This window comes from Trichomycterus rosablanca, chromosome 22 (genome assembly GCF_030014385.1).
Source record: "Trichomycterus rosablanca isolate fTriRos1 chromosome 22, fTriRos1.hap1, whole genome shotgun sequence".
NCBI classification, from domain to species: domain Eukaryota; kingdom Metazoa; phylum Chordata; class Actinopteri; order Siluriformes; family Trichomycteridae; genus Trichomycterus; species Trichomycterus rosablanca.
The window spans coordinates 4,852,726-4,877,472 of record NC_086009.1 but is presented as its reverse complement, the minus strand read 5'-3'; the positions used below and the strand labels follow the sequence as shown (position 1 = coordinate 4,877,472).

The 24,747-nt window shown below is 37.6% G+C and overlaps 1 protein-coding gene across 2 annotated transcripts; it reads left to right on the top strand.

The window, feature by feature from the left end:
* The first annotated feature begins 762 nt into the window (after window positions 1–762).
* Window positions 763–24,263, top strand: LOC134336052 (serine/threonine-protein kinase/endoribonuclease IRE1-like). 2 transcript variants are annotated; one of them, XM_063018723.1, is made up of 22 exons: window positions 763–960; window positions 6,546–6,666; window positions 10,214–10,247; window positions 10,486–10,558; window positions 10,864–10,936; window positions 12,818–12,940; window positions 13,560–13,661; window positions 14,013–14,274; window positions 15,411–15,489; window positions 16,386–16,551; window positions 16,905–17,020; window positions 17,748–17,936; window positions 18,451–18,709; window positions 18,794–18,884; window positions 18,969–19,158; window positions 19,713–19,812; window positions 20,547–20,746; window positions 21,434–21,581; window positions 21,739–21,866; window positions 21,972–22,095; window positions 22,708–22,775; window positions 22,896–24,263. In XM_063018723.1, exons 1-22 carry the CDS (start codon window positions 886–888, stop codon window positions 23,283–23,285), a joined length of 3,111 nt encoding a protein of 1,036 aa, XP_062874793.1. In that variant the 5' UTR covers window positions 763–885; the 3' UTR covers window positions 23,286–24,263. The 2 variants fall into 2 exon arrangements, with proteins under 2 accessions (XP_062874793.1, XP_062874792.1); XM_063018722.1 differs by having other exon boundaries at window positions 17,745–17,936.
* The last annotated feature ends 484 nt before the right edge of the window (window positions 24,264–24,747 follow it).

The following is a 24,747-nucleotide window of genomic DNA, read 5'->3' as shown; positions in this document are numbered from 1 at the left end:
GGGCCCTTAAGCAAGGCCCTTAACCCTCGATTGCTTAGATTGTATACTTCACAACTGTAAGTTGCTTTGGATAAAAGCGTCTGCTAAATGCTAAAAAAGTGTAAATGTAAAACACATGACACAAGAATCCTATTTATTATAATACATATTTTTGAACAGTCCAGTGTGTGTTCCAGTTCTTTTAAGGAATAGTTGTGTATTGTGTAAACATGTATTGCTTTTATTACAAAAATCATGTATTTGAGATTAAACAAGTTTAAACAAACGTTCAAATAAACGATTTAATCCAGAATTGCACAATTATCTTTACACACAGCGTGACGATAACAAATCATCATGGCCACTGGGACGGCACGGTGGCTAAGTGGGTAGCACTGTCACCTCACAGCAGGAAGGTCCTGGGTTCGAACCCCAGGTGGGGCGGTCTGGGTCCTTTCTGTGTGGAGTTTGCATGTTCTCCCCGTGTCTGTGTGGGTTTACTCCGGGTGCTCCGGTTTCCTCCCACAGTCCAAAGATGTGCAGTGAGGTGAATTGGAGATACAAAACTGTCCATGACTGTTTGATATTGAATCTTGTGTGATGAGTAACTACTGTTTATGTCATGAATGTAACCAAAAGTGTAAAACATGACGTTCAAATCCTAATAAACAAACAAACATGGCCGCTGGAATTTTCGTCACTTTTAAAGCCCAGCCTTCAGTGTTAGTGCGCATGTGCAGACTGTGTACTGCGGGGAGCAGGTACTGGTCTCAGAGATGTGAACAGCTGGTGAGCAGCGGATGAACAGCATGGAGATTTCCTCATAACCAGAGTCGGTTTATCTCCAGCTTTATTATACAGCCCGAGTGTTAAAGTAGTTGGATGAGAGCTCGGTCGGGGTAGGAGATGGAGTGGAGTGTGTGTAGCAGGGCTCTGGTGTGGTGCATTTGTACGGCGCTTTTCTGGAGCCTGTTTTTAACGGTGAGTACAGTTCACTCAGTGTTTGTGTTTATAACCTGGCCTGAAACACTTAATTCTGTACTAATAGCTCTAGTACATGTTAATGTATGCTGCACGGTTAATGTTTTTATTGTAAAATAGTTAAAAGTTAATATTAAGTAAGCTAGAATAGTGTGCGGGTTTGAAACTAGCCGATTTTAGCAGCAGCTCTCAAGCTTTGTTGTGTTAAAACAACGTGTTAACTATAACCGTCGGTCTGTTGTTGACACTTTGTTCTCATTATTAATATACGATATAATATGGGTTTTAGATGAGTTGTATTTAAAACTATATATATATATAAATAAAAAAAATATTGCCAGCATTTTGTTTAGTTAGTGTGTTAGTTAGCTATTAGCGCTGCTGTGTGCTAATGGATTGCTAACTGGCTAATACTGATCAGCACGCGATAAAGCTCTTAAACAATCAGTGTTAGAGATTTATTTTAAGGTTGTTCTGAAATGTTTACAGTAAACTGTTAAAATAATTAAATAACATGAATCAATAAGAGTAAAACGTTCTTCATGTGTAACAGCTGGCGTTAGCTGGTCGTGTTTAGCTGCGTCTGTAATTCTGCTAACAGTCTATCATGTTTGTTTTCTACCTACTAGAGCACTTTTAGACACTTTTCCATTATAATACATTCAAATATTCTATTAAATGCTTTATACATTGCTAGTATTTTGTAGTATCATACTCTAGCCTTTCTAATCTGTCACTGCATATCCACATGTTTACATTAGCTTGTGAGGATCATGTTCAGTGTCGTGGATTTCCACTTAATGGGGGAAAACATTTTAGATCATTAGAACATGATCGTTATTCATTAAAGAAAGGTTCTGCAACACCTATATCACTGAGTAATCCCCGCATTCAACATAATAACTGGTTGTCCCACCTTAAGCAGTAAGAACTGTAATTAAACGCCTCCTCATAGTGGAATGAAGACTGCTGAGGTGAGTGAGGTAGAAACAAACATCTGGGCAACTGTTCTTACACATCTGTCCATCCAAAAGTGTAAAACATGACGTTAAAATCCTAATAAACAAACAAACATCTGTCCATCCGTCTGGGTTCTTCCTACTGGGATTTTTGAAATGAGGTCTTATAGGACCTTGCTTGTCCCAGTTACTGTGTTTGCTGAAGTTCCAGAGTGTCATCGTAATTCCCTTCCAGACTGACATTTTCTTTTGTCTCTGTCTTTTAAGCTAATTCACAATGCTTTGTTTGTTTGTTTATTAGAATTTTAACGTCATGTTTTACACTTTGGTTACATTCATGACAGGAACGGTAGTTACTCATTACACAAGGTTCATCAGTTCACAAGTTTATATCGAACACAGTCATGGACAATTTTGTATCTCCAATTCACCTCACTTGCACGTCTTTGGACTGTGGGAGGAAATCAGAGCACCCGGAGGAAACCCACACGGACACGGGGAGAACATGCAAACTCCACACAGAAAGGACCCGGACCACCCCACCTGGGGATCAAACTCACAACGCTTTACAAGTCCTTATATATTATTCTGTACAGATTCGACTGAGTCTGTTTTGGCATTTGCACCTCAGTGTAAGATGTAGCCTAGCGGTTAAGGCACTGAACTAGTAATCAAAAGGTTGCTGGTTCAAGCCCAAACACTGCCAGGTTGCTGCTGTTGAGCAAGGCCCTTAACCCTCAATTGCTTAGACAGTATACTCTCACAGTACTGTAAGTCGCTTTGGATAAAGGCATCTGCTGAATGCCAACAATGTAAATGTGTAAGAATGCAGCAGTATACGAATAGGCTCAAAATAAGCAGGGTGTTACAAGCAATTGAAATGTTCATTAAAAATACTATTACTACTCTATAAAATACTATTAGTCTATTTAAAATAATAGCCAAGACTCTTTGGGTAATTCAGTGACTGAAACTCTCATGGTGTTAACTGGGTTCTTGCCTTCATTTGCAATTTCAGCATATATAATTATCTTAGGTTTACTTATCAGCCATGTTTACCAGATATACTGGCAACTGACTATGTAAGATAAGCTAATTCATAGTTAAGGCTACATAAAATTTTCTTACTTTTGCTTCAGATATAATTAAGTCATATCATAATCCATTTTCTGATATGCTACATACATAGCATATACATTTTTTAGCACTTTACAGTTTCTCAAAAACTACTAAACTGCCAAAAAGTAATCAGATGTTAAAATCTGTGTTTGCAGACATAGTAAATATGTGTGTGTTTAGCAATGATGGAAAAACGTCTCATGTTGGGCCGCATTAACTGTTCCAGTTTTCCCTGAATATGCATTGTGCTGTGTGGAACAACTTGGCACGTGGCCCCGCATAAGAAATGGCTCAGGTGAACTTGACAAACTTGTGCCAAAGAGCACATGGCCGCTGTTCTGTAAACAGTGTATAGAGGTCTGAGTTCAGAGTGTTATCACAGGTGTGCAAGCGCAGTAGTATTGCCATGTGAGACAAACATGGGTCACGCTGAACATGCTATTGTATGAGAAGTAACATAATTTGATGTCTCTGACAGTGTATAAGAATAAATATAAGAAGCATGTGCTCTAATGCCCCACTAAATGTAAAATGTTTCTCGTCTCACAGATTTAAGTTTTAGCTAGAGAGTCTGAATTTTGTTTCAAATTCACATGTGGGTTTTATGTGGTTTCTACCATATTTTAGGCAGTCTGGTGCAATTTGTTGCCTGTTTAGCTTCTAAATCTCACTGATGGTTATCTTGAAGTATGTTCCTGTGCACAGAAACAGGACTTGTAACAGTGAACACTAAACAGAACTTTGCTAAGAGTTGTAACAAACTGTTTAGAAATAAAAATGTTTCCTAGTGCCCTTAATTTAAATAAAAACAAAATGATGCACTGGCTTCTACTAATTCATATTTAAATAGATGTTTCTTTGTTGCTTAAAGAAGGTTGTATTACTAAAAGACAAAAGCACTTTGATGTTGCTCTGATAGATTGGAACTTGCAGCAGTAAGATTGGTTAATACAAGACATACAAACCCACAGGCAGGCTAAAATACTTCTGAAATAATACCCAGCGTAAGGTGTATTTAAATGCCATCTTACCACAAATGTAAATATACATTTTCTGTTCTATTTAGTTTTTTTGAGGCTTGTAAATACATAAAACATTTTGGTACAGGCCATAGTAGTATTTCTGTCTTCTGCTTTTTGTGATTTTCTACTGCTTGCCTCTTGGTTGTGAGCGAAGGACCTTGAAATGTTTGATTTCTTGTAAGCAGTGGTGCAGGACTTGCTTATCACAGGCTTTGTACAGCTTTCAGCACCTAACCATTGTGTTAAATTATTGGGTTTACACCTCGTGGCTACAGTTTGCTTTGGTGTTTAGCATAAGCACTGCCAGTGCCAGCAATGTCCCATGGCTTATAATGTGTACGGTCTTGCACAGTGGGGTTACACACCGTCTGCCTGGGTTTGCTTACATCAGTGTGTATTTTACAGTAAGAGAACGGACCACTGAGTTTGAGTTTGTGAGAGTAGTTGGGTGTGCAGGTGCTTCTCTGTTCTGCAGATACTTTTAAAAAGGGTTTTTTTTTTGCAAGCAGAAAGTTACCGTTCTGATAATCTTAAAGCCTTTTTAGGTCTTTGTAAGACCCAGAATGTGAAAGTGTGTGGCAGTTTGCAGCCATAATATCGAAATAATGGTTTTTTTTCTTTGTCCATGTGCACAAATACTACATGAAAAACAGTTAAGCTTGTAGACATGGCTTTGTCTTTTTTCTCAATGCAATTGCACCCACTGGACCAGTTTCATGTAATAAAGTCAATGTTGGTTGGAAAGACAGTTTCAACAGAATGTGACTCTTCATTGTTCCTGCTTTATCATGAACAAAGAGGAAGCCAAACCTAAACTTAAATTAGAACGTCTACTCTGATTCATTATCTATACCAGCGTAGAACTCCTTGTCTTACCCTACTTAAACCCTTGGACTTTAGCAGTTTTTCAGAAATGACATAACCTGAAATAATTGACACTAATGCACATTGGAAACCAAAACAGCAGCTTGTATACTCTAAAAGCGAAAATTCTTAGCTTTCACACACTTTCCAAGATAATGATGTGGCAAAAGCTCTGTCTGTATGTTTATTCATTGCTTAGTGTGTTTTGTTAATTAGTGATCATTTAAAATGCTGAACATTCTTACTTTTGATTTGTATAGCTCTGGACACTCTGGTGGAACAGTGCTCTAACACACTAGCCCACCACAGCAAAAATAAACAACTTAAAAATATTTATTTACAGAATGTTGTAGTCCCTATTTTATACTTTTTAGACGAACACTCTGCCAAATGTTCACATTAAGCATGTTTGCTTGGAGAACTGTATAAATGCACTGTCTCTTTTGCCTGCATTCTGTCCTCATAAAATTACAGAAACTAGTTTTAAACTTCACATTGTTTGGAAAGAATTTTACTTAGTTGAATGGTTGCATAGTAAAATTAGCACTTTTATATCTTTTGGAAATCTTTTAGATACTATTTAATTTTCCTGTTGTACCACTGCTTCATCCTGGATCACTGGGTGCAGTGCAGTAACACATCCCGAACAGGATGCCCCCAGATCCTCACTGCATGGAGAGGTTTGCATCCCTAAACCTCACCTACTCCATTGTTTATGTTTGGCTCATGGGGCAGCAGTTAAAGCCTCAGGCTGTTATAGGAGGATAGACGAAATCAGAGACTGAATAACTGAAGAGATTGCAAGACTGCAACCCCACCCTTCTGATCGGCCTCTTTGCCAAAAATGCAGAACGAAATGGGCGTATTAAGCAACAGTGATGTTTTATTAAACATTAAAGTACAATAGACCACAGGTTACATTCCTTCAGTTTTCTTTTACTTTTCTTTCTTTACCAAATCAGACAAGAGCTGTCTGCTCCAGAATCATTTATTCATCAAGAGCTGCCTTATTTATGTTGTGGTGGTTTATTGTTTATATATTCATTATTTAACAGTTGCCCAAATTTGTCAAATGTACCCCTTCTGTTTTTAACATATCCAAATAGATCATAATTCTGTCTAACTGGTGCTCTAGTTCAGACATGAGATCTACCCGGCGTACGCAGCACATGGGCGGCAAACATTCTTAGAATTGTTTAATCATCACTTTTATTCCTCACATGTTTTTCCACCAGAGCTGTTGGTACATGCCAACAGGTAGAACATTCATCCCGCCCGGCTGTGTGGTTTTAGCTTTACGACACCCTCTTAATCATTTAGATCATCAGTGTAAGCTTTTCCCTTTAAGCAAGTGCAAACATATAAACTATATAAAAGAATCAGCTATCTGATGGGTACTTTAATATATGAATTATATTTATTGAAGACCAGTTCATATAAAATTATCGACCTAATCTGAATGCATTTGTTATGTGTGTGTTTTTTATTTCTATTCAGATTCGTTAAAGCAAAAAAAAAAATCTTAGTCTTTTAATCCGCTTTTATTTCACTCAACTCCATATTATCGGTCTGTACAAAAATTTTACCTTTAAATAATTTTCTCTTTCCTTCTGTCTGTTAGGGCCAGTGCAGTGGAAGCAGTGTCTCCCTGCCTGAGAGTTTACTCTTCGTGTCCACACTGGATGGGAATCTGCACGCCGTTAGCAAACGTTCTGGCTCAATTAAGTGGACACTGAAGGAAGGTAAAGTCCACTATCCCAAAATTCATTGTGATTTTGTTTCTACATGCTACATTGTGATATGATCTGCACATTTTATTTTTCGGAGTGAACAAATATGTCTTCAATTTGTCTTCACGGTCAAGTTTTAGTAGTACAGGCTCAGATGGGGTTTCTCCTCATCTGTGTGATTTCTGTGACTGGTCGAGGTGCTGGCACAAGCAATGAGGATTCTCATGGGGCCTAAATATTAATGTAATAAAATACATATTATGGAAAAAAGGAATGTTAACAAAAAGCTTATTTGCTAACAATCAATTATTTATTATATTTAGAATCCTTGCTCAAACGAGTACTCCAGTGGTTTAATTAGTTTTAATTAGTATTATTTTGCCTCATTTTATTTTTATTAATAGAATATATCCTTAAATGTTTTAGATATTTTTCAAACCAAAGTAAAAACAGGACTTGTGATCACACTTTACCTTTCACTGCCATTGTTTAAATGTAACAGTAACCACACTAACACAGGACTTATCTTTTCTTAAGCCGTTAACAGCTTTCTGTTCGTTTATAATCTACACTAAAAATATGTAAATAAAAGACAGTGGCCTCCTTGCAGAGAAGTTTCATAAGTTAATATTTTGATACCATGTTGAAAGTTTCAGTTGCAGTTACAGGACCCAAAACAGAGATTTTTCTCTTTCTTCTTCTGTTTTCTATTTCAGTAATTTGTCAGATTGTTAAGGATGGCCTGAAAATGACGTTGTAGTTTCCTTACATGCACAGTTTGCTCTCGCTCTGACCAAAATGTTCATACTATGTACAGTCGGCTCAGTAAGGAGTCAGAGACCCCCTGACTCCCCCCACACTTGATTTTGAATAAATATAATTGGTATTTTACCAACACCTAACATGTTTACATGAGTTATTTTTCATTAAAAACCAAAATCTTATTCACATAAGTCTGCAGAGGTTTTGTTTATACTTTGTAGAACCTCATTTGGCAGCACATACAGCTGAAAATCTTCTTGTGACCACTGGTTTTTCTTACCTTCCTGACCTTCTTGCCTAAATGGCCAACTATAGAGAAAGTTTAAAATTGTGCCAAGCGCTTTTTTTATTTTTAGATTATCAAGACCACTGTGGTCCTGAGAACTTTCGTTCTTAATGTTGGGTTTTCCTTTGCTCTGATGCTTTGCCACAATTTGAATGTTCTTATAGATTAAGGTGTGGACTTTAAGTTGGCAATTGAGTTCTAGACACACAAGAATAATTAATGCAAATGGGATGCACCTGACCAAAATTTGGGGTGCCAGAGCAAAGGGTTTCAATACTTTTTTTCTAAATAGATTTCAGACTTTATTTTAAATGTAAGGGTAGATTGATGAATGTGAAATGGAATTATGTCCATTTAATATCCAATCACCATCACAAAGTGCACTAAAAGTTTAAATAATTTCTGAATCCACCGTGTCTGTATGGTGGTTTATTATGGGTGGTCACTTATAGCTGAGAACAGTAATCGTCAGTGCAGTTGTTACAGCAGGTAATTTTGTCTGCACTGCCACCATCACACATGTTCAGGCCGAGTCTGTTCTCTTCTCAAACATGCCGACCGCCAATGATTAACCCGGACAAACACAGAGGTCATCTGGTTTGTACAGCATAATGTTCTAGGGCAGAAATGATATAAGATGATATAATACAGACTACTATTGAAAAAATTTAAATCAGAATTTTGAAATCAGAATCAGAGAAGATTTATTTTTATTTCTTAGCCAGTTTAGGATAAATGTATATGTTTATTATAAATAAATTAGGCAGCAGTGTATTAATTCATTATTAATTTGGGTCCTTTACATTTTTATTAATTCTAAAACATTTTACAGTGTAAATTTAATTCAACATTTTTCCATCATTGTCAAAAAAACATTTACATAACATTACAAAAGGTTTTTCTTGTTTGTTTTTCACCAGTGAAATTGAAATCATTACTTATTTGTTAGTATAATGTTAGTAAATACTACAAGTACATCTATGAGCAGTCATACAGCAGGTAAACATTTAAATAAAAATGATTCTGGTGTCTATTGTTATTGCTACACTAAGTTTGGATTGTTAGTTATGCAGCCTTTTGTTTATTGATTTATTTATTGTTATTTTACTTGTAAAAACCTGAACAATTACATTAATTTTTTATGTGAACACAGATTAATAAGAAATATTCCTCTACTGAATGGAAATTTCTAGTGAACTTCAGCTTCATCTAAATAACACCACTGACGTTGTCTTTGTCTCCACCATCCTCCTGTTTTGGAGACTAACTTTTTTAGCTGGTCATTCAGTTCACATATACATCAATTTTGCTAAGCTTAACTGTCACAAGTTGGCGTTTCCATAGTCGAATTCATTTAGATGCTCATTGCTAAAGTGATTTTCATTTTTATGCATTATAAGCAAACAATGCTGAACAGGTCTTGTCAGTTGTTAACCCTCGTTTAATATTTATGTGGCGTGGCCGGTTTGCATGTGAAACCAGATTCACTAGCTTAGCAAGTCACACCTGCTGGCTCAAGGGGTGAAAAGAGGCACAATGCAGAATAACCGCTGATCTTAGGTTGATAACATTTTCAGGCCTTCTGTGTTTCCACACCAGCCAGAATGTTGTTTAGTAATAGCAGTTTTGTCATTTCGTTTATCCATTTCAGTACTGTGATGTCAGATGGTGTTTTTTTATGTGATCTTCACTGTTTCATTTCTAGTACATTGAACTGTTCTGATTTTAATTTTGACAGGCATTTGCAAGCACAAAAGGTTCACTGGTTATCAGTCCAATTGTTTTGGGTTTGGGATTTCAGTTAAATAGGAAGAATTAACTTCGTAGCTTGGTAAAAATGGGTAAAAACACAAATGGAAAAGGTCTGTTGCAAATCTCACACTGAACATGTGTAAAATGTAGCCCATCATTGAATTACATTTATTCTAAAGAGCTAAAATGTAGTTGTGGTTAGACCTGCTGTTAGGTATAATCCAAAAATATATCCAATTCTTTATAAAAAAAACCATGTGGTACATACACAATCATGTTGTTGATATGGTCATTCCTGTTTCCTGATCTAAACTGTAATGCAAACAAATCACGAGTCAACAGTTGTACACTGAAATACAATGAGGCATTTCAATGTTTGTCTCACTATTACAGATGAATGTGGTTTAAATAAAAGGAATTCTTAATACTAAGAATCACAGGGTGTTTTTTGCAAAAATGTTTTACCCCTCTTGACTAATGCTGCCAGTAATTATGAAGCTGACAGTATATAAGGTGTGAGATTCCATTTAATTTCATATGCTTAGTATATTTATCATTACACTTCATTAGAACTTCCAGATTAACAGATCAATGCACTCTAAGGGTGACAATAAAGTGATAACAGAGCAGGTACTAGTTCACACTGTGAGACTATCAGCCTTCACCCATTTAGCTTTGTGAAAGTCCTTGATCATTTGCATTTTAACATGATAAAACAGTTCATGCTTTACTAAAAAGTGCTTATCCTTTTTTGTGCAGATCCAGTTCTTCAGGTCCCAACCCACATGGCTGAGTAAGTGTTCGTCTTCTGTGTGTCTCAACATGTGCATCAAAAATACAGGAACTGTGCTTGTTGCTGAGCTTGCTTATTTTTTCTCCTGCATTTGCATATTATTTCCTGTTGAATAAAACCATCTAAATGTGCAGTGAGAAATCCTGAGCCAATTTATTGAACATAGTTGCAATAATAGGGGTTAAAAAAGACACTTAAACACATCATGCATGTTTCCTGTTTCTTTATTTTACTGCAGACCTGCGTTTCTTCCAGACCCTAACGATGGCAGTCTGTACTCACTGGGAGGGAAGAACAATGAGGGACTGATGGTGAGAGGCAGAAACAATGCACACAAAACAAAACTTCCTTTTTCTAGAGAAGCCTCAAAGTGAGATTTGTTCCAGTTGTAGAATTGAGAATGGGGACTTTGTAGAAAGCTGTGGTTTCTTTGTGTAAAAATTCAGTGGGTGAAATGAAACTGGTTACTTTGTGTTGTACATGTTATATTAACAGGCCACAAAACCCTCCACTGGGTGTGTCTGTTTTTTAACATATTAAAGCTTGTATTTTGTGTGAACATTGCAATGGGCAGTTTGTGTTGCATTGACATTAATTCATTTGATTGTTCTTACAGAAATTGCCCTTTACCATCCCTGAACTTGTCCAGGCTTCACCTTGCCGCAGTTCTGATGGGATCCTTTACATGGGTAAGAAACCAGTACCTGTTCAGTTAATACAGCAGATTTTTAAAGACAAAATTAAAGTGAAGTAATACACACCATGTACAAAAAGAGAAATACATTCTTCTGTTGTAGTAGACGTACTATTAACACTGATTGTTGGTTAGAACAATTCTCCAGTTATTTAAATGGGGTTTATTTAGTGGTGCAGTGGGGCACAATTCTACGTTTTATTACCTTGCATTAACATTCCACCTTTTATGAATCTGTTAGGACACTCCTGTGATGCACATCTGGCCAAGCTGTCTTGTAGCACAGGGTATGTTGCACAGGCAACATAAACAATGCAAAACACAAAATCAAAACGAAACACGAAAAGAAATATACAATCTGGTCCCACTGGGGTTTACAAGATGTAAAGTACACCCTCCACAAGAGAGCATTCATGTACAAGTTTATTTCTTGTTTGTGGCTGTTAAAGTTCATTGTTTTAATTATTATTATTTTTCTCTGCAACCCTTTTTTAAGGGATGTACATTTTATGGCTGCTGAAATAAGTGACATGTAAACAATTAGCCTGCACAGTTTATTATTGAAAAATTATTGAAAAACTGTTTTTTATTTAATCAGATCAAAAACGTCTGTCCAGCTATTTTCACTGCAAACATAACTGGGTCACTAATAATTTCCCATGGATTGTCATGTTCTTATGGCAGTGTCTTTATTGTTTTGCTTGATATGTGCATTTAAACACGTCCATTGCTTCCCAGTCTCCTAAACATGTAGGTAGAGCAAATGTCGTGTACGTGGTCAGACCACTAGCTGTTCTTTTTTTTCCCTCGTGGCATGGGTTTTCCCCAGCTATGTGACCACAGAATTTGAGTTTACCTTTGTTTAACCATGTATTGTATTTAATTCCCACATACTCCTGCCCCCAAGATTTGTTTCACAACCCATTCATTTTATTATTACAAGCTGCTACCAGGCCCTGTCAGTTAAAACCCAATGGAAACAGACTTTGTTTTTCTGATGTTCCTAACACACCCTGTTGTCAGAATAAACAGCCATTAGTCATAGTGGATAAACTAACTGGAACTAGGCTAATTAAAACTAAACCTGACTGGTCTTACATGATCTGAGTTTAAGCCATGCTGACAAAATCCAGTAACACCCCTCATTGTGTATCTCTCCAGGGATCCATCCACAGTATCTAATGTCTTTTTACTGTAGGGATAGGTAATCACTTTTACTGTACTCCACCCACAGTGAACGTATTGATTACATTAGAATCCAGTCCATAGAAAAGCTGGTGGATGTTGTAAGCAAATAATTTAACGCAATTTCTTAGTGTGAAATGTAATAAGAAAAAATAGATTTGTTTAAAATCTGTTTTGCATGGCCTGTGGGTGAGATTTTACCACAGAGAACGTCACCAGGCCAGCCCCAGAGAGTTACCTAGTTTGACTAATCAGTGCAAGGTTTAGAAATGCTTGTTATTTCTGTTCCCAATTTGTATCTGTTTGCATACGAGGAATTTTGGCAATAATAAAATACTTTCCTTTGTGGTTACCAGGAGCAGTCTATACAGAATACTCCATATAAAACACTACAGTCTTGGCTTAAACCCCTTAGAATGACTTTGCTGGAACAGATAGCAAATGCCAGTGGCAATGCTTAATAGTGGCAGTAATCCAAAAGCTTTAAGTATATGACATTCAGTGGTAGTACTAAAATGCTACTTCATTTAAAACAGCATAAAGAAAGAATAAAATGAACAGAAGTTGTGCAAAGCAGTAGAATAAAATCCATGAGAAATCCAGAATATATATCTAGAACATTTGGTTAGCAAATGCTGCTATAAACCACCAACCTTATCATAAATGTGTGTGTGTGTTTGTTTACTTCCAGGTAAGAAGCAGGATGTGTGGTATGTGGTAGATCTGCTGACAGGAGAGAAGCAGCAGACTCTAACATCATCTTTTGCTGAGACATTATGTCCATCATCGTCTTTGCTGTACTTGGGTCGCACAGGTACAATGATGCACAAAGTTCAAAAATACACCAAAACTGCTTCTTTTTTTTTTTATATACATTGACTTACAGAGAGGTATGGAGTAGCTTAAAAAGTATGCAGCCCAGATATAGTTTATATATTCTGTTGAATTAAACTGGATAGATCTAATAACATTGACAGTAACAGAAAATGTTATTGAAATGGACAGCACAGACACACAGCTAGGAGGAGGTTGCTACATCACATATTGGTCCCAGTGACAGACCCAATCCATTGCAAGGCACCGCACACCCTAATCGTCTACCAGCCTCCCAAGGCAGGATAATAAATAAATGAAGAAGTAGAATGTAAAAGGAGGTTTTTGTACTGAAATTTGACTTCCTAGAAAGTGCAGGCTGAATTGTTACCTGTAAGGTACCTGTCTGTTTGGCTACTATTCAATAAACTGCTAATATTTATGTTATTTAAGACTAGTTTAAAAGATAGCTGGCCTGGTAATATATGAGAACTAGAGCATATAAGCTTTAAACCAAAGTTCCTCGACCACTTTATTTAGTTCTTTTGTCAGTACATAAAATGTGTGCTAGTTTGTATCTTGTTTAATACGTGATCTGTTTTTTATATGATGTGTCCCAGAGTACACCATCACCATGTACGACACCAAGAGCCGAGAATTACGGTGGAACGCCACTTACTCAGACTACGCCTCCACACTTCCAGATGATGACACCAAATACAGTGAGTCACTGATCTGTCAACCTTTAATGCAGATATTCATTTGGCTCTGTTTGATGTGGTCTTTAGTTTTAATCTAGAAATTCAATCAAATAAGTAAAACAAAGTATTTAAACAAATAATTTATCTTTGCAAAGACTTTCTGATTAATAGTAAACACCTGATTAGTATTCTAAAACATTTCTGTCCTGGTGGAAGTGGTCTCTTATAATGACAATGCCCTTGTCAACAACACTCGATGGTTTAGTACATAGTTTCATGACTTGGGGGTAAATAATATTTCATTTAATGAGTATTGTTCTCTAATTTAGAAAAAATGTAGTTAATCCAATTTAAAACTTTGTTTTTGGACAGAAATGGCTCATTTTGTGTCGAACGGTGACGGCTTGGTGGTGACGGTGGACAGCGAGACAGGTGCCGTGCAGTGGGTGCAGAACTACGACTCGCCCGTGGTGGCTGTTTATATGTGGCAGCGCGAAGGCCTGCGCAAGGTGCCGCACACCAACGTGGCCGTGGAGACACTGCGCTATCTCACATTTACCTCGGGCCAAGTGGGTCGCATCACACAGTGGAAGTATCCCTTCCCCCAAGAGAGAAAACCTGAAGATAAGCTTATGCAAGTGCATTTTGACTTCCTTTTATCTCTAGATCTTTTGGAGATTGATTTTGATGTTTCCTTTAGAAGATTTAATGGTTTCATGCACAGTTTGATTGCATCTCTTGTTCTGATTGGCTTCTATGTAGTACAGGGGGACAGAAGGTATATAAATTTAAGCTCCTGGTGTAAAATATTTCTATCCATTTAGGTTGTTTTAAAATCTCAAGTAACTAATAGTGACTTTTACTAAAGAAAGGCTGTAAAGACTAAATGTACTTTTACACACCGTACGTTTGGCTGTGTTTATTCAAGCTGCAGTGTAGTAACAGGCTGTGGAACTGAACTACATAACTAGATTAATGCATGAAGATGAGCTAAAACAGTGTATTAACACGTACGTTAAAATAATTTATTGCAGATAATACTGTATTTGGAAGTAGTTTTGTATTTTAAGTAGAATAATTTATTTCATCATTGCTACAGTTCTAAATCTAATCTTGTGCAATAAGTTCTTGGCTACTTGTGCAATCATTTCTCTTAATACTCTTAGGCAAGCAGTTTAATATTGATGAATTGATTAATTCAGTTATGTGACTCTTTTAAATTAAAGATTTTTGGCTTCTTTGGCAATATTTCTGAATAACTTGTCATTTTGGATACAAGGCTGTTTTCACACCTGCACTTCTTAGTTGGTTAAATCAGACTCGGGTTCATTTTCCCTCTTGGTGTGATGGATTTCAGTAGGTGTGAACACAGTAAAGATCAAAACAATCGCACCAACACCCTTAAGAGGAGATGGTCTCTGTCCACTCCCAACCAAACTCTGAAGGGGTTCATTTGTGGTGAGACTTGGTTCAAACCTGTACATTCTCAATATCAGCTTCCTTTTTCTGACCAGTTGTCTGAAGGCAGCACATCGTCATAACCAGTACAGCATTTTTATGATTTGTCCTTAAAGTAATTTTAGCCTGGAATATTGCCCACATAACAACCACAGCTAATTATAAATATCCCTGCTTCTGCTTTGTTTATTGCTTAGAAATCTGCACTAGTCCAAAACCCTGGACATTTTTTCCTGTTTTTAGACAGGATGTTCAGTTTTTAGGACTGCATGTGTTAGAATGAGTATGTGTATGTTTTTTTTTTTGTCACAGGTCTACTCTCTACGTGGGCAAGTACTCCACCAGCCTGTATGCGTCTCCTTCCCTAGTGCATGATGGAGTTACTGTTGTGGTAAGTAAAACACTAATGGAATACTTTCTCAGTTGTGTCAGGATCAGTGAGATTGCGTTTCCAAAACATCGTTTAGTTAGTGGATCTTAGGTTGGGTGTCAGATCACCACAGGTATGCCATGGTAATCCAACACTGTTATTAAATAGGCACCATTTAGCATGAGGCTGCTTACATCAAGTGGTCAGAGTGACTGAGACCTTGTTGACCTGGTCAGTGGCTTCAGACCACATGCACTAAGCACATTTTTATCTACCGAGATGTGCAGTTTAATTCTTGTTTTTTTACATAAAAGGATATGTTCAGTAGTGTCTCTAATACAAGTATAGTAGTTCAGTAAAAAAACAGCTGTAGATATCTCTCTCTCTCTTTGCCTGTCTACACACACTGTCGCTAGTTAACACACCTCTGTATGAGAAGTCTGGTAGGCTACAAAATAATAAATAAAATTAGTACAATGGCTTGGCACTCAGGTGGCACAGCAATCTATTACACTAGCCCACCAGCCCTGAGATCCGGGTATGATGCTTAGCTGAGCTATCAGTCGACTGGGTGTCTTGATTCAGTTTGCTAGCTACCAGACTATGGCCTTAATCAGATTAAGATAATGAAACTGTGCTGTCTTAAACATTTGACTAATCAGATTACTGCTTAAACCTTAGCTCAGTTAGGTTATTAGTGTAAACACACTCATTGACTAGAAATGAACGAAAAAAACTACCATGACAAATTTAAAGACCTAAATAAAATAAAAAACGAATGGTCTGGGACTTTTTAGGTAACACATTTTAGTTGTTTGTAAGATACCTCATCTTGTTCCAAGAAAATTGCTGTTGTGATTAATATTGAGGTTTTACACCCTTATGTTAATGTTTATGTGGTTGTGTGTGTCACTTAGCCACGTGGTAGCACGTTTCCAATGCTGGAAGGTCCCAGTAGCCAGGAGGCCAGTGTGAGCGAGGACCAGGAGTGTGTCATCACCCCCAGCACCAGTGTCAAGTTTAATGCAGCGTTAAAAGAACGAAGTCATGTTAATTACATGAGGAACTACTTCCTACTAATAGGTACCTCAGCTGTTACAGGCAATTCATTTCTGACTTTTTCTTTTTCAAAACATCCTGTCTCCTGTTAAGGTCTTCAGGCTTCTTCATGGCTTGTTTATTGTTTTGTTTTTGGTTTTTTTTCCCTTCAACTCATCTGAGCCGAATTGTGTTCTGGTTCTTCTAATGATGTTAAATAAGAGAACTTTAGTTTATATTAGTTATCTGTGCTGTGAGTGAGAGGTTAGCCTGGCTTTAAGTGAACTAACCAGTCAGTTCAAGGGTTTTATATAAAGAAAGAAGCGCTTATGCTGCCCTCTAGTGTTGGTTATTAGTTTAAAAGGCCCAGATGTGAAAGTGCACTGTTTGTCTCTTAGGTCATCATGAGACGCCGCCTGAAGCTCATAAGAAGATTCTGGAAAAATTTCCTGAAAGCATTCCTCGTCAGCACAGCAATGTCATCCCTCCCACCTCAGAGCAAACGATTGAGGAGGTGAGGACTGTGTATATATATATATGAGCAAAAACTTCAAGTCTTACATTAGAGAGTCAGATTAATTCATGTAGCCAACCAGTTTTCCACAAAGAGGTTATTCCAATAAAGTACCTTATAATTAAACTGTTTTATTTATTAGCAGAGTAGTCCTGATTAATGTCTCTTCATTGTATTCATTAATTCACACTGTATAAGCTTCGATTTTACTTCTTCTAATTGAGCTTAATTTGTTTATCATGCAGAAGGTTACTAACCACTGCTTACAAGCTGCACACAATGCTGTTCTTACCTGTGCTGTGTGTTTTAATCAAAATACATGGATAAGGGCTGTGTTCCAAATTACACTCAAGTTGAATAAAGTAGTATGTCAGATTAGGTTAGAGATTCATTTCAAGCGACTAGTTTAGAAAACATATCTACATTAAATTGTGATGTGACTGTGATTTGGGACACAGCACAAATATATTTACTTATACTTTGGACACACAGCTGCTGCTGCTGATATTTTTTACAGCGGTGTATACAGCATTGAAAATGTAATATCAAGTCTGTAACAAAATCACGACTAGCTTTTTTTAGTCTGGTGCTGATCATGTACACAGCAAGCTCTATTTTTTTATCACCTATTGACCCAATCAGATAATCAAATTAATAATATTGCAAACTTTTCTTCAACACCAGTGTGGCTAATGAAAATGTGTTTTTTATATTATTTTTGAAGCAGAAGGTGAATGAAAGTGGGATGGAGGATAGCAGCCCCCTGCCTCCTCCTGTGCATTCTCTGCAGGAAAAGCAGACGCGCCCTCCCCGCACAGAAGCACCCGTGGACTCCATGCTTAAGGACATGGCCACCATCATCTTCAGCACATTTCTGTTGGCTGGCTGGGTGGCCTTCATCATTACATATCCCAAGGTTTGTCCTGCATTGTATTTTGGCACCTAATCTAATAAGTTATTTCTGTCAGATTAAGACTGAAGTATAACACTGATATGCAATAAAAGTGTTGGGACACTTTGGTCATTTTGGTCAAGGAAGCCTTAATTGATGTTCCAGTTCATTTTAAAGCTGTTCAGTGGAGCTCGGTGGGGCATTTCTTCATATTTCTATAGAGCTTGCTCTATAATCATGGGCACAGTCATATTGGAAATGAAAATATTTAGGGCCTTCCCTAAACTGTTGCTGCAAAGTTGTAATAATGTGATTTTTTTTATATAACTGATTTATCACACCTGTTAGCAGTGTGGCTAAAACATATACATTTAAAATTATTAATGGTGTCCCAATACTTTTGTCCATATAGTGCATGTTATGGTCTTCTGTAGTTCAATGACTGCCAGACAATACAGGTTGAGATGAGTAGATTTTCTTATTACTGTGCCATGGAAATGACAATATGAAAATGTTGCATGGCCTAATGTCTCCTCAGAGCATGCAGAAGCAGCAGCAGCAGCAGCACCAGGAGTTTCAGCGGCAGATGGAGGAGAAGCTGGAGCTCTTACAGCGACAGCAGATGCTCTTTCAGCCGCCCACCGACCTTCTGCCTGATCCCGACTTTCTTGAAGCAGCACATGCCCGCACCGAGAGCTCTGCTCCCAGCAGTGCTAATGCCACGCCACGCGCCTCCAACCACTCCAACCTCTCTCATTCTGAGCCGGGGGGCTCGGCCGCTGAGCATGAAGATGGAGGTGAGCGTTGTTAATCCTCTAGCAGAGATCTCTTGATCTCTCAGATTTCTTTACCTGTCTTGAATCTTTGTTTTATTCTTATAGAGGACGATTCCAACACTGTGAGGGTTGGAAACATCATTTTCAACCCTAGAGATGTTCTGGGACATGGTGCAGAAGGGACCATTGTGTACAGGTAAGAATAATTTTCATAAGTTTTGCTACAGCCAAGACAAGACGTTTGTTAGAGTTATTAAGTGTGACTACTTTTCTTTGTCAGGGGACAGTTCGATAACAGACAAGTAGCAGTTAAGAGAATTCTCCCAGAATGCTTCAGCTTTGCAGATCGGGAGGTGCAGCTGTTGCGCGAGTCTGACGAACATCCCAATGTCATTCGCTACTTCTGCACTGAGCGTGACCGGCAGTTCCAGTACATCGCCATCGAGTTGTGCAGTGCCACTTTACAGGAGGTACGCCACAAACCGAAAGTGATTTATCTAACAATAAACCCCTTCAACTTAAAGTTCTAATCCCAGGTAGACGGATATGTACACGGCTACATCTTGAGTCTTTTAATAGTTTTTTAGTAGTTGAATAATGAATAATTTCTGGGAGTATGTGAACAAAAACAATACATGATGAAATGACATTATGTGAAATGACTACTGAGGACAAATTAAATTGAGCACAGTGGGGAAAACAGGAGGGTATAATTATGAATCATAATTACTTGGGTATAATTATGAAAAATATCATTGGAGGAAGTGTGTGAAATATAATTGTAATAAAATTGTGCCGAACTGGGTTTGATAATCAGCTATAGCTTAGTGTACAATAGCTATTCGCTATAGCATATAGCATGAATGTATCTATAATGTACCTATAACTCAATATTGTCATTATAATTTTTTATGTTTAGTACTACGTTGTTTTTATGAACACAGTATTAGCTTATCTTAAGGATATAAATGGGCACTGTATTTGTGAGGGTGTTTAGATGTTTAGATGTTGTTTGTTTTGGCAGTATGTGGAGCAGAAGGATTTTAATCGCCATGGTCTGGAACCTGTGAGCCTGCTGCAGCAGACGATGTCTGGACTGGCACATCTACATTCACTTAATATAGGTACGTAAAAACAGGCTGATGCACTGAGAGGAATGAGTTCATACACCCAAATCTTACTGGAGCTCGGGGATCATAAAATAAAATATTCAAAAGAATATTCGCATGTAGCACTAATTACCAAATTACAGACAAAAACCCTGAAAGGTTTTCTAGAGTAATCAGATGTGTAACATACATGCAAAACACACAATGTCAGAAAATGTGTATGTTTTAGGAGTTGAATCTTTAAGGAAACAAAATTAAAAGCTTAGCAATGGAACTAATGGAATTAAATGGCATTGATTTTAACAAAAAATAATTTGTAACAGCACCTCTATCAGTAATATAACTTATATTTAAATTGAATTAATATTCGGGTGCTCGTTTATCACAGTAGTCTATAACATGGGTCAGGCATCTACACAGACATTATTGGCCATGTCTGACTGAAGCCCTGTGATGGATTAACATCCTGTCCAGGGTATTTCTGCCTTGTGCCCAGTGTTTCTTTGTAAAACAGAATGCACCCTGACCAAGATAAAGTGTGCAATTAAAACATAAAATTAGATTTTCCATTTTTAGCTAAACCAAGAATATTTCAGGTAATGTTTCATTTGTGGGATGTATTTAGAGAGTAAGCATGTATGAGCACGTTATCAGTAAGAATGTATCATAATGACATTTTATTTGTGCCCAGGTGCTTGTTAAATTAAAATAAAAAGAAAAATAATTTATTGTATCTCCCTTTCTTCTAGTTCACCGAGACTTGAAGCCACACAACATTCTTGTGTCGATGCCAAATGCCCACGGACGTGTGCGGGCAATGATCTCAGACTTTGGTCTGTGTAAGAAGCTAGCCGTGGGCAGACACAGCTTTAGCAGACGCTCTGGTGTTCCAGGCACTGAGGGCTGGATTGCACCTGAAGTGCTCAGTGAAGATGTCAAGCAGAATCCTGTAAGTTCTAGAAATTTGTTTGTTTTGGCAAGAATGTACAGACAAAGAACATACAGTAGCACTGATTTAAAGACATGTTAACTAACTTTAGACTTTCATTGACCTGGGAATTGTATTCCCTTGATTATACAAGTGATCCCATGTTACTTAGCTTTTAAAAATGGGCTGTATGTTGTTGTTTTTTAAAGATTATATCACTTTATTTGTATTGGATAAGAGTGATTGAAAGATTGATGTAATGGATAGAGGGAGGAGAGGAGAGGGGGGGAAGAGTAAGGGAGTATTAATGTGGCTGGTCATTTTCTATAAATCTATACAGTATAAATGATGCAAATTTTGCAAAAATTTATTGACCATAAAGCTTCCAGGCTTATTGTTAATAACAGTAGTAACAGACGCTAAATGATTTTATGGTATTGGGAAAGACAAACATGTCTACTAGAATAACTTTACAGTTTGGTCTCCATGACTTGGTTTGTCCTAAACATTTAAAATGACCTTGATAACAAGAAACCTTTGCAGCTTTGCAGCACGTCTAATTTGCATTAGATTTAACTACTGACCAGAGAACTATTTAAGGACATATCCATTTGTGTTCCAAGGCTGTTGCGCTAGAGAACATCCTGTTTTAACATACTGTACCTATGATGATATGCTTTAGTCATTCATGTCTCTCTCCCCTCACAGACTTGTAAAGTGGACATCTTTTCTGCTGGCTGTGTGTTTTATTACGTGGTGTCGCAAGGCTGTCACCCATTCGGAAAGTCTCTCCAACGGCAGGCCAACATCCTTCTTGGTGCCTATTCCTTGGTCGTCTTGCAGCCAGACAAGCACGGTACGGCTATAATTTACACTAGTGCATATCTATCAACCACGAATAAAGAAAAATTCATTACAAAATCAAACAGTTTTATATGACAGTTGTTTGGTCTTTTGAAGCAAACAAATAAATGTACAGGCTCTAAATTAGGGTTTACCTGGGTATTTTGCAGAAGACATTGTAGCAATGAACCTGATAGAACAGATGCTCAATATGGATCCTGAAAACAGGCCGTCAGCTGAAAGAGTGCTCAAACACCCCTTTTTCTGGAGCCTGGAAAAACAGCTCCAGTTCTTTCAGGTACCGGTCAGACTTTCCAGTATGATGATAATTTAATACCAGATAAATAAGATTTTTATTTGGCAGTATAGGATTACTCTTACATGGTGTCCTTATTTTTAACAGGACGTGAGTGATAGGATCGAGAAGGAGCCACTAGATGGACCTATTGTAAGGCGACTGGAAAGAGGAGGGCGAGCTGTGGTGAAAGGAGATTGGAGGGAACATATCACAGTGCCTCTACAAACAGGTGACAGGCTTTAAATTAATTCAATTTTTGACTCTTGTACACCTGGATTTGGGACAAGTTATCCAATCCCAGGGCATCAGTGGGCATGGATCACTATTAATAACCTGCCATTTTTGCTTATGTAAATGTGACTTAACCTGATGTTACAGGCTGCACACTCAGCAGAGGAGGAACATACAGTTTACTCCTAATACAGTACTAATACTAATACAGTGTGATTAATATTATCCCAATCTCATAGGCAGGCCAGTCATGCACATGCACTCTATGTCTCCAAAGCCACACGGTTGTATCGTGTGCAGAATAAGGCCTGGCATCATCCTGCTAAAATAACCACAGACTTCCTGGGCAAACACGTTCCCTTGATGGCAGCTTGCGTCTCTTTTAAATTTAAATATTCACCTCCGAGTTAATGGTAACTTTACTCACATGCAAGTCACATGTGGTGTGGGCACTGATGCACCACCATACAATAACAGACGTTGGCTTTGGCACCTTTTTCTGATGGTAGTCTGAACTGTCTTTAGCATAGAGAACTCGGGCTGGGTTAAAGTGGTTTAACTAAAGCTTTCTGCAAACGTTTAATATTACATTTAATGTTTCCTTGGGCAGATCTTCGCAAATTTCGCTCATACAAAGGAGGATCTGTTCGGGATCTTCTGCGTGCTATGAGAAATAAGGTTAGTCTGACCTCTGCAGAATAACATTTTTATTGTTTATATACGGATAAATGATGTTGAATATTCTATTAGCATTAACCATTAGCAACAAATAAAACTTCTTCTTTCATTCTTCAACAGAAGCACCATTACCGTGAGTTACCTGTGGAGGTCCAGGAGACACTGGGCTCTATTCCGGACGACTTCGTCTTCTACTTCACATCCCGCTTCCCCCAGCTGCTGCTCCACACACACACGGCCATGTGCGTGTGCACCTGTGAGCGCCCCTTCCTGCCCTATTATCACAGCTCAGAAATGCCTTTACGGACTATTAACACACAGATTGAACCCAAACCCCCAGAGCCATCGTCATCCATACGTTTAGAACACACAGAACAGTCCGCAAACACAGAACTGTCCCCACCTTCTGATGTTCCAGTACTGCCTGAACCTACTGAGCATGTGCAGAAGGGCCCGTGTGCCTTGTCCATTCCATCCAGACAGGAGGATGCGATTCAGTTGCAATGCTAGACTCTGGGAAATGCATTTTTGCCATTATGAATGGACACATTCCAGGATGGGCATCTCTAAGTTGGCATGGTGTGGGCCTGCAGTGCCCATGCTGTGTCTTTTATAGGTGATTCCGTCTCATCTCAAGTGCCTTACTTATTTTAGACTCTTTTTAGAGCTGGTTCAGGTGAAGCTAGCCTAATTTCATTTAGTTTGGACCATGATGTTTTTTTAATCATTATTTTATATTATTTTATACGACTCTTTTGTGAAGGTTAAATACTGTGATGCTTGCACACACAAGGATTATTTGGGGAGAAATACTTAATGTAGTCAAGCGTGATTCAACTCTGCAGTATCAGTGATGCTCAGTTTGCTGAATATATATTTTTGTACATACTGTAATTGGTGATAATCAGACAGTGTGGTTGGTGTGCCTTAAACTGCACCACAGTGAAGACTCGGCGTCATTGTGTTTCTGCCTGCTGTTAATCACACTTGTACTCAACAGGGATTTTTCTGTTCTGTAATTATACACATTATAGTATGCATTACACCTTTTATTTTCATTGATTTATTATGGGTTTTTATTAATTTTGAATTGTTGGCACATTGTGTAACTGGCTGTTGAGGTCTGTAGAATACTTGACATGTTAAATTGTTTAAGCACAATTATTACCTTTAAAGAATTCAGATAAAATGTCAGAGCTTAAGCCACCTTCTCCCTCCATCAGTAAACTAACACATTATGGGCTCCTTTTAAAGCACAGATTAAACCGTAATTATTTATAGATAACATGCAATGTTTTTAATGCATTAAATGAAAATGCCACCATACCTTAAATTATGACTATTTATGCAAGACAAAATGTTTTACACATTAATTTATTTTACTTTCCACAAGTTGAAGAAAATTCATTGAAGAAAATGATTTTTTTATTGATATGCTGCTGCTGCTGTACAATGCCAAACTTTATAAAATAAAGCATTACTATCTGATTTCAGTTTGATGAATAGTCTGTACATACATCTGAGGGATCATAAGTATGAGATTCTAACCTTGACCTCAGCTGTGGTGGCCTAACACAATAGACCACTGTCAGCATACCCTACTTTAGGGCTGTTTCATTATGTCTGTTGTTGTAAATCTTCAGGTCACCAATACAGGAAGTCTGTATCAGCTCCTGTCAGCATCAACCACAGATTATTGAGCAGATGAAGTCTTCTTAAGCACGAATGGGCAAAAATTACACTTTTAAAACTGCAAAAAATGTCTTCAGTTTCCAAACAATTTGATAAAAAACATGCATCTCTCAGCGTTTTTTGTTTCAACCATCAACGTCTACATTTGTTTATATTTACAAAATACAAAGTTGTTTAGTAAAAAAGGTTCAGAAAAATGGACAGATCACAGATTCTACTTTTAATGCATTTTACAAAATACCTAATCTTGTGCGTAATTAGGAAATTAGATTTGTGTATT

Coding starts and splice junctions, on each gene's coding strand:
- LOC134336052 (XM_063018722.1), top strand. CDS start 886: ATGGAGTGGAGTGTGTGTAGCAGGGCTCTGGTGTGGTGCATTTGTACG. Junction 961..6,545: donor TCTGGAGCCTGTTTTTAACG/GTGAGTACAGTT, acceptor TCTGTCTGTTAG/GGCCAGTGCAGTGGAAGCAG. Junction 16,552..16,904: donor GAACTACTTCCTACTAATAG/GTACCTCAGCTG, acceptor TTTGTCTCTTAG/GTCATCATGAGACGCCGCCT.